Below are 11126 nucleotides of genomic sequence, written 5' to 3' on the forward strand. Positions count from 1 at the left end.
ACAGGGGTCAAATGAGGTCTCGTGTATCATGTATCATATGACTATTATTGATTTTGGAGATAAATGTTTACCAGAGATCGACTTGGAGGTGGAAGTCTAAAAGGACAACACATTTGTGACGTATCAACAATTTAACTGACCACCTCACGCTCACCATGTAGGTAAAATGGTTTACATAAAAATTGTTTTCAACTTGTAAAACTATTTTCTCATTGCTTCTCAAGTTCTCATCAATGCATATTTTTGAAGTTGTTATGCGTGCGATGATTTTGGTGACGTTTACATTGTACATTACCATCAGCCGTTTTGTCGTAAATATATAATATTTTTTACTTATTAATTAATTAATTCAATTATACGGCCCAAGCGAAGCAAAACAAAAACGTGTCGAAAAGTTTTGAGCTGGTGACGTGGGCAAATGAGCAAAAAGTAATACATTAACGCAAAGAGGATATTAACAGAAATGAAATAGTACCCGTAGTAAACAACCGCTTTCAAATGTGCCCTAAACCCAACATTTTAGCCCCCTTTTTTTTATAGCGGCTGACAACAAAATTCTTGGGTACTCTGGGGTAAATATTTATCAATTGAATTGGCAGTTGAATCCAACCAGCCAATCAACGATCATAGTGCACATCATGACGTCATCTAGAAATGTTCCAAAGTTATTCCATCAGCAAATTGAAACTACTTGTTTCAGTTCGAATTATGGAATTTATAAATATTTATAATAATCATAAAAAATGGGTTAGTAATACCAAACATAATATTCATGATTAGTATTCATAGAAATTTTATTTTCAATTTTCCATTCAATATCATGTGATATCTGGTAATTGCTGAAATCAAAAATTACGTTATCATGTTTTGAACAAAATTGTTTTAATGGGAAGTGGTCATGCGTCACACATGCACGAGATATAAACATAGATGGCGGCTTTGACTGTTGTCCAACCAGCGAGTACAAACTGAGAGGTTTACCAAGCTTAAATTAGGTATTTTTGTTTGGCGATTGGAAGGTATCGAAAATGTCTCCGGCAGTAATTAGTGCTAGTGATTTCATTAGAAAAGCACATTGAATTGTGGGAAAATCAATGTGTATCAACACTAATGTAGCACATGTGCAGCAGAATGACTACCACCCTTTAATATCTAAGACTGAATACAAAATTTATCACAATGCTCCTGCATTCACTAATTTCTGTGTAAATAAATTAATATGCATACGTATGAGATGATTTGCATATTATTGTTAGTTCCGGTATGTGGAGGAATTTTGTATCATTTCACCATCATTAATTTTTAGCTCCGCTGTCGACTTTGTCGAGCGGAGCTTATCATATGAGTGATTGTCCGTCGTCGTCTGTCGTCCGTCGTCCGTGTCAATGTTTTACTTTTTCAACTTCTTCTTGAAAACTACAAGCCTGAATGCTTTGATACTTTGTGTATATGTACCTTGAGTAGACCTCTCTCAGATTTGTTCATTTCATGATCATATCTTCAATTCTCTAATTTTGGTGAATATTTTTGTCATTTTGGGTAAAAAATGATATTTTCGACTTTTTTTTAAAAACCACAAGTCCAATTGCTTTGATATTACATATATAGGTACTACATGTGGACCTCTTTCAGATTTGTTCATTTTGTAATGATATCTTCAATTCTCTAATTTTGGTGAATATTTTTGTCATTTTTGGTAAAAAGTGATATTTTCAACTTCTTGTTAAAAACCGCAAGTCCAATTGCTTTGATATTACATATATAGGTACTACATATAGACCTCTCTCAGATTTGTTCATTTTGTAATGATATCTTTAATTCTCTAATTTTGGTGAATATTTTTGTCATTTTTGGTAAAAAGTGATATTTTTGACTTCTTGTTGAAAACCACAAGTCCAATTGCTTTGATATTATATATATAGGTACTACATGTGGACCACTCTCAAATTTGTTCATTTCATGATCATATCTTTAATTCTCTAAATTTGATGAATATTTTTGTCATTTTTGGGAAAAAGTGATATTTTCAACTTCTTGTTAAAAAACGCAAGTCCATTTGCTTTGATATTACATATATAGGTACTACATGTGGACCTCTCTCAGATTTGTTCATTTTGTAATGATATCTTTAATTTTCTAATTTTGGTGAATATTTTTGTCATTTTTGTTAAAAAGTGATATTTTCAACTCTTTGTTGAAAACCACAAGTCCAATTGCTTTGATATTACATATATATGTACTACATGTGGATCTTTCTCAGATTTGTTCATTTTGTAATGATATCTTTAATTCTCTAATTTTGGTGAATATTTTTGTCATTTTTTGGTAAAAAGTGATATTTTCGACTTATTGTTAAAAATGACAAGTCCAATTGCTTTGATATTACATATATAGATACTACATGTGCACCACTCTCAAATTTGTTCAATTCATGATGATATCTTCAATTCTCTAATTTTGATGAATATTTTTGTCATTTTTGGTAAAAAGTGATATTTTCTTTTTTAAAAACCACAATCATTTATTGTGAAAAATTATATTTTTTAAATCTTGTTGAAAACAGCAAGTCCCATTGCATTGATACTATGCATATTGTTCATTTTCTAATGATATCTTCTGTTCTTTAATTGAAATGTGCATTGCTAACAGCGGAGCTATCTCAGCCGAGAGGCTGCTTGTTTTTTCTTTCTTAATTTTTTCTTCCCTTTTCTCTCCACACTATGTAATGTAATCTTTTGTGTGTTGTATGTTTATATTATTAAGATGAAATAAAAACATTACTGTAGATTACTTTATTTTAGCTGGAATTAATTTTCGCTGAAAAGAGTTTTTCGGTGTTTTGTATGGAATGTATTTTCAGTGATTTTTTGTGAGTTGAATGTAAAATATAGGAAAAAAGATATATTCGCTGGATTTTATTTTCACTGAATTACTCTTTCAGCGAAAGTAGCGAAAAATTAATTCCAAGCGAAAATAAAGTATTTTACAGTACCTATATAATATTAAAAAAAATCATCGTTCATTAAGACAACATCTACTGCCATAAATTCACACATCTTTGAATTCATTCAGCAGCTGAATCAAACATCAATGTCATAATGGTATTTCTGTATGATATATCACTGATGTATCACGACCGTCATCAACAGCTTGCGCCATTTATCTTATCATTCAGTACATCATATGATATCAGAACATGTAGCATTCATATGCAGGTAATGCAATATTTCATACACTAGTACTACACTTGTTTCTAGTTGCTTTCGGATGTGGTTCATTTGTTAATATTTAAATAACTTTCATAAACTCAAGATGGTGGTTGAAAACCTTTAGACCAATCACAGCAACTGTGAAGTAGATGTTATTTTAAATAGCACGAATGAATATAATTTTGCAATTTAATATAATTATAGATAACAAAAAGCTATAGCTGAGAAAATTATGTTCAGATTAACAAAGAAATAATAGAATGATTAGTAAATTTAAACTCTGCTAAACTCTAATGTGAATACAGAATAAATCATTGTTTTAAAAAAAAAATCTAGGAAATGAAAATTGTTAACAGTCAGTGAACAACCAATGGCATTAGAGGTTAGGATCATGAGCCAGCAGATGTGTCAGCACAAATGTGTATCAAATTTGATAAAAATCTGAATATTTTGAGATATTGCTTACACAGGCTGAAATGAGACAATATACAAATTAGCTACTTAATATGCACAGACATGGCTCCAAAACTAATATTGTTTCAAGGTACCTAGTATGTATCAAATTTGACCAAAATCCGCTAAGAGTTTTGAGATTTTGCTTACACACACTGAAATGAGATAATTAATATGCAGATTGATTAATTACTGTAAAATATTTTATTTTAGCTGGAATTTTACTTATAAACAGGGTGAAATCATTATGCAAATTAGCTACTTAATATGCATGAACATGGCCTCTAGTCAAACTAGTACCAAATTTGATAAAAAATCGCCCCGAGGTTTTTGAAAATGTTGCTTACACAGACAGTCACACACACACACAGACACACCAAACTCATTACCTCCCTCGTGTGCTTTGCACAGAGGGAAGCTAAAAATATGTGAAAAGTTACACCAAAATATTGATAGTTAGTTTCAAATTGAATATCTGATTTGTTATTTAAAGGGCAAAGGCTTCAGGTCAACAGCAGAATGCAAATCTAAGCAAGCTACAGACTGATGTAGATGAGGTTGCCGAGTTACTGCATGATAATATCGACAAAGTGTTGGAAAGAGGAGATAAGCTGGAAACAATGGTTGAAAGAACAGGTGTGAAATGAATTGCTATATATCATGCACATAAAAAAAACAGTATATCATAGTTTCTGTGATGATTCAACAGTGTCATAATGAGGTAATGAAATTCATATACTGTAGGACCATTTTAGACTAGGCAAATTTAGGCAATGCGTTAGTTGCATCAAATTTAAAAACAAACTACAATGGATGGACAAGATATTTATGTAAATAGAAAAATTAGCCTGTCTCTTTTCTCAAAAAAAAAGAATTCATTTTTGATAAAACATCCTTGGTATCCCTTCTTTTTATCAAAATTATCTATCTTCATTTGACCCAACCCACTTATGTAAAGTAAAATGACCTCTTTATGTCTTCTCCCATATACAATATGGTGGAAAGCAACACTTCTGAAATATAACTTGTTGTTTTAGTAATTTGGGCATGATCTTTAGTATTCATTTAGAAATTACCAGTAACTCAAATTCAAATTTTGTAGCAAAAGATTTATAAGTCTGCCCATGCTTAAAGTGCCTGTGAAATTGCTGCTATTTTCACGCCTAAAATTATCCATTGATACATAAATATTATTATTTTTTATGTTTCTAAGCATAAATTATTTTATTTGAGTGAAAAAATGTGTTTTAAACTCAATCTACGGCAACTTTATTTTTGTGTATTTTAAAACGAGGCTCCTCATTAGCTTCTTATTTGTATACAGAAATTCCCCTTGTGACGTCAGAAGGGGAAGTTGCATGGCAGCTTGCATTGCCGATGTGTAAATAAGGCAAATTTCTTGTGCAGTTTTCTCGTCTTTGACTAAATTTTCACTTATGTACTTGTTCGTCGAGGAAGAATGGACCATAATGAACACATAGTATCATTTTTTGTTGCATGGGATTGAGTTAGATGCTAAATATGTCCGTTCTGATGTAGCTAGTCACCGTGATCGTCACAGTTACCGGTGCACGTTTGTACACTGTCGCTGGACAAAATAGAATTTTATGTGGTAATTATCTCGTTATTTAGCAGGTTACTAGGCACGTCACTACACTGTTTTATTTCATTGATTGTCTGAGTAAAACTTTCAAAATTAAAATAAAAGAGAACATATTTTGACATTCTAAACATTAGACTATAGTGATCACTATAAAATAATAAAAAAAACGACAAATCACAGTTACTAAATAAATGACAGCCGCGTGGAAATAAATTGAAATTTTGTTGAAATAGGTGAACGCGTCGGGTCACGACGAGGGCAAGTGCGTTAAAAGCGGCGTTTAATTGGATAACAAAAATAATCGAGATCGACACACATACAAATAAATTCAGAGTAGATTCGAGTTAGCGTGATCCATGGCGTGATTGTCATAATTATAACATCGTATTAAAACTTTATTTGGTGAAAACACATTGACCAAGCCCGGATTCTTATTTCAGAAATTATTACGCAGATCAAGCTGCAAGCATGGAGGTAAAAAAAGAACAGAGGTGTGAATTCGAAAACACCAATCACCAAACAATTAAGAAACTTTTAGTCTTCGAAAATGAAAACAATTAGCAGTGTGTAAGGGCTGTGTAATTTCCTGTTTGTCGACGCTCCGTTTTCGTGTCACTGTCAAAATTATTGCTACCTTTTACTTAACAGGGACTAAATGGTCTCTATAAAACGATAATCAGGATCGTAAAAAAGTCAACTCATTTGAAACACTTGCCGGACGTCTCTCTCTCTCTTCTGAAATCCGCCTCGGTGATCATGGTCCGGAATCTATTTCTTTCAAAAGTGTTGCGCCAGGTTTATGTTGTCGGCGTTTCTTTTTAAACCTAGTTGTTTTTTTCATGGACGAGAACAGTTTTTCCACAAAAAAAGGAATCTGAGGTTAAGTGGCTTTCTTCCACTGATGTTGCACCTTCGGATCGATTAGAAATGTGTGAATACTTACACTGTGACTATACGTTTCACTGCAGCTGCCCACAACACAACATCTAAAAACTCTCTCTCAAAAAAAAAAAAAAAATAGACAAAAAAAGTAGAAAAAAAACGCCGACCGAGTAATGTATATCGTTTAAAAGTATACTGAATGACCAGTGTTATTACGGCTCAGGGGTATGACTTCCTCTCACATTTTGGCATTTGGTGGCGCACTTTCGGCGAGAGTCGGAAATCCAGAAACAGTCGACCGTTTCGGGATAGGTGGGCGTGGCTACAACACGAGAAATATCCCAAATTTACTTGGATACGAGTAATCATTTTCAGCAAAAAAATCAATAACTGCCCATTTCAGTGGGACACAGATCTAAAATGGGAAACGTGAGGGTGGGCATTGCACAGGCACTTTAAATAGGTGATTGGCAATGAACTGTGCCTTTAGTAGCCGCCTTGTATAAAACTTGATTTGCAGCAGGTGACCCTAATATTTTTTTCTCATTTCACTTAATTATACACTGTACATGTCATTCTGAGATACTGTTACAATATTTTTTTTACAATTAAATGTTTTTTTGTTCCTCCAGAGGATCTCAACGAAGGAGCAAAACAGTTCCAAAAAACCTCAAAGAAAGTAAAGAAGAAATATTGTTTCAAAAATATGAAGGTAATCTGCTTTTCTCACAATAGTAACATGATGATTTACTTGATTGATCCATAGAACTAAAAAACATAAAGCGAAGTGGTCGCCACCTGCGCATGCGTGGCAACGCACGCTAAAAATGCAAAGGCTCATGGGTTGACACTTGTTTGTAAACAGCAAGACGCTATAGCTGTCTGCCGCATACGCAGGTGACGACTCCCTTGTTTTAACTTTCCTTTTCACCCAAGTGATTATAGCGCCCTCAACCATGTGTACTTTGGGAATTTTTGCTTTTTAATCTGTGATTTGTTTACTGGTACATTTTTTGTCTAAACTCTATATTTGTAAAGTTCTTTCGGAGTTTGTTTAATCAATTTTTTTATTTTTGTTCTTGGCAGATGACATGTTTACTAATTGTGGTTGTCATAGTGATTATTGCTGCTATTGTCCTCATTATTGTTTGTAAGTTATTGATTTTTCAACCAATAGACACTCATTACTGAATGTTAAACGCTGTATTTGCTCTCTTATACGCCCGGTAGTAGCACATACATTTACATCAATAGATAAGGTACGAGTATGTCAAAAGTCAAAATGAGTCATATTACAATGATCCAGTTTACAATTAATGCAACTGTTGGTTTACATGCACTTCTATTGGAGATGCATTTTTAATAGAGCAAAAATGGCAATTTTTTTGTCATCGGTATATTAGATTTAGTTCTGCCATAAATATATTGGTTCTGTAATTTAAAAACAAACTAACTATGAATTGCTGATTGTCGCTGTGGTTATAAGAATTAGAATTTAATGGTGACTTTGTTTCTGAAAGGAAAATCTTTGCCAGCTAAGGTCTGTTTATTTGGTCATCAGCTTAGTACTGGGGTGAGAATAATTTCTATGGCAACATCTCTGTTACCAACTGTCTCATGCACTGCCTTTCTGTATTGGAGTTCAACTGACAGAATTAATGTAGACAGTTTCTCCCAAATGGAAAAATTCATGAACCAGAATTTATCAGTATTTTCAAGTATATGTATTATGTATAAATACAAAAATCATATATTTGTTAATATAGAAACAACTTCTCTCTTCATATTTATGACATTTCTCATGATTTTTGTCAGATCTGTCTTCAAAGACATTTTTTGAGATGTCTTTATGTAAACTGAGAACAGACTTCTCAAGGTAGAGTGAACCAATTGATTATTGGTCACCAAATCCAGAGGAGAATAACGCACTGGAGAGGAGCATTTGTAGCCAAGGTGTTTATTGCTCAACTGCTAGGCCTGGAACTGAGTCTAAATACTCAAGAGATGCTCCATGACAATGTATCAATATCATTATGCAAATAACTATTTGGTGACCAATACTCACTTGGTTCACTCACAGTCCCTCTATCAAATAGAGGGACTGTGGTTCACTCTTGAGAAGTCTATTCTCAGTTTACACTTTAAAGTGCCTGTGAAATGGCTGCTATTTTCACGCCTAAAATTATCCATTGATACATAAATATTATTAATTTAAGCATAAATAATTTTTTTAAGTGAAAAAATGTGTTTTTAACTCAGTCTACGGAAACTTTATTTTTGTGTATTTTAAAACGAGGCTCCTCATTAGCTTCTCATTTGCATACAGAAATTCCCCTTGTGACGTCAGAAGGGGAAGTCGCTGGGCAGCTTGCATTGCCGATACGTGTAAATAAGGCAAATTTCTTGTGCTGTTTTCTCGTCTTTGACTAAATTGCCACTTATATACTTGTTCGTCGAGGAAGAATGGACCATAATGAACACATAGTATCAAGTTTGTTGCATGGGGTTGAGTCAGATGCGAAATATGTCCGGTCTGGTGTCGCTAGTCACCGTGGTCGTCACCGTCACCGGAGCACGTTTGTACACTGTCGCTGGACTCCGGCATTAGACAAAATCGAATTTGACGGCTGAATCGTCTTGTTATTTAGCAGGTTACTAGACACTATTGATTTATAAAATAGATAAATAATTTAAAAAAAACGACAAAACACAGTTACTGAATAAATGACTGCCGCGTTGTAATGGGTGAACGCGTCGGGTCATGAGGGGGACAAGTGCGTGAATGGCGGCGTTTAATTGGATAACAAAAATTATTGAGAGCGACTCACATACAGACAAATTCAGAGTGGATTTAGCGTGATTTTCATGATTATGACATCATATTAAAAAAATACTTTGACTGCTCAAGTCCGGATTCTTATTCCGTAAATTATTACGCCGATCAAGCTGCAAGTAAAGGCAACAAAGGTGTGAATTCGACATTCAACACCAATAACCGAACAATTCAGACACTTTTAGCCTGCGAAAAGCCTGAGGGCTGCGTAATTTCCTGTTTGTCCGACACTTTGTTTTCGTGTCATTATCAAAATTACTGCTACCTTTTTACATAACACGGGTGGTCTCTATAAAGCGATAATCAGGATCGCAAAAAAATCAAATCATTTGAAACACATACTCGACGTCTCTCTTCCTTCTGAAATCCGTCTCAGTGATCATGGGCTGGTCCGGAATCTATTTTTTCGAAAACGTTTTGTATTGTCGGCGTTTCTCGTTAAAACCTAGTTGTTTTGTCATGGACAAGGACAGTTTTTCAAAAAAAAAAAAAAAAAAGAATCTGAGGTGAAGTGGACACTGCATATGACGCTGTTACGAGGAAGTCCACCCCAACCTTTTCTCGTTATTTTCACAGCTTTCGTCCACCGATTTCGCACCTTCGGATCGATTGGAAACGTGGAAATACTTACACTATGACTATACGCATTACTGCAACCGCCCACAACACAACATTTAACCATCATAAAAGTTTGTTGTGAAAACAACTTCTAAAAATTCGCTCTCTCAAAAATAAAATAAAATAGACAAAAGAAACGCCGATTAAAAATGTATATCGTTTAAAAGTACAGTTGTACGTTGAATGACACAGTGATATAAAAGTACGGCCCAGGGGTATGGCTTCCTCTCATATTTTTGCATTTGGTGGCGCACTTTTGGCGAGAGTCGGAAATCCGAAAACAGTCGACCGTTTCAGGATAGGTGGGCGTGGCTACAGCACGGGAAATATCTCAAATTTACTTGGATACGAGTAATCATTTTCAGCAAAAAAATCAATAATTGCCCACTTCAGTGGGGCACAGATCTAAAATGAGAAGCGTGTGGGTGGGCATTGCACAGGCACTTTAAATAATAAAGTACATTTTTATTTTTGCAGTGGTTACGAAACCATGGGAGAGCAGTGGAAGCAACCCGACTCCGCCAACCTTTACAACAATTCATTATAAATGATATTTGTATGCGACACAATTCAGCTACCAACTTGATCATCTGTACATTGAAATCTGAGGTTATTGACCCTTTGAACGTCATAATTTCTCCAGCAAGAATTTCGTGCAACATTTTTTCATATGTTTCTAAATACTGTAGAATACTTTATTTTCGCTTGAAATTTATTTTCGCTATTTTCGCTGAAGGGATGATTCTGTGAAAATAAAATCCAGCGAATATACTTTTTTTCCTATATTTCACATTAAATTCATCAAAAATCAGTGAAAATAAATTCCATATAAAACGCCCAAAAAGCCTTTTCAGCGAAAATTAATTCCAGCGAAAATAAAGTATTTTACAGTATTCATTTTTAATATTGATGAACATGAAAATAAACATAATTTCCCGCATGACTACAATTCTTGATTTACATAAATTTATCCAGGTTAATTGGCATTCAAAAGGTTAAAGGTCAAAGGTTAATATTGAAAACTAATGATAACATCAGACTAAATCATAATTTTCATGAGCATTAATAGATTTGCTGAGCATTATGGGATAGATAAGCAAATTAATTTCACAAAAAATAATCTGAGAGGATTCAATATATGTACCAGGATTTTGAGAATTCTTTAAAATATTTACTCTACATTTTGTGCATTTATTGAATCAAATAATTACTGTACATGAATTTTTCAATCCAAGTCAAACCGATCTGATTAAAAATTAAAAATAAGATATTTTCTTACATATACAGAATTGCATGTTTTGAAATTTTTTCCTGTCATTGAAATGTTGACTGTCAATGTCATCAGTCGGTTTCCGTGTGAGACATGGGGTGTTGATTTCTAGCTATAGCAATCCATTCGCTGGTTTCCTCGCTTCTCGGCGTTCTGATGAGCTATTGAATGTTTACGCTTATAAGGTAACGACAGAACTCGAAACTTGTGCATTGACCATTTGTATTTTGTGATAGATGTCTCAGTTGATGTTTCTAT

General features: G+C 33.8%; 1 protein-coding gene across 2 annotated transcripts; it reads left to right on the top strand.

Moving 5' to 3' along the window:
- Window positions 1-28: 28 nt before the first annotated feature.
- LOC144359385 (vesicle-associated membrane protein 3-like) lies at window positions 29-10693 on the top strand. 2 transcript variants are annotated; one of them, XM_085504583.1, is made up of 5 exons: window positions 29-157; window positions 4156-4298; window positions 6780-6859; window positions 7234-7297; window positions 10076-10693. In XM_085504583.1, coding segments are annotated over exons 1-5 (363 nt in total). In that variant the 5' UTR covers window positions 29-155; the 3' UTR covers window positions 10150-10693. The 2 variants fall into 2 exon arrangements, with proteins under 2 accessions (XP_085360709.1, XP_085360654.1); XM_085504528.1 differs by lacking the exon at window positions 29-157 and adding an exon at window positions 3145-3215.
- Window positions 10694-11126: the final 433 nt, after the last annotated feature.

Source organism: Saccoglossus kowalevskii, chromosome 1, assembly GCF_978046115.1.
Source record: "Saccoglossus kowalevskii chromosome 1, keSacKowa6.1, whole genome shotgun sequence".
NCBI classification, from domain to species: Eukaryota; Metazoa; Hemichordata; class Enteropneusta; family Harrimaniidae; genus Saccoglossus; species Saccoglossus kowalevskii.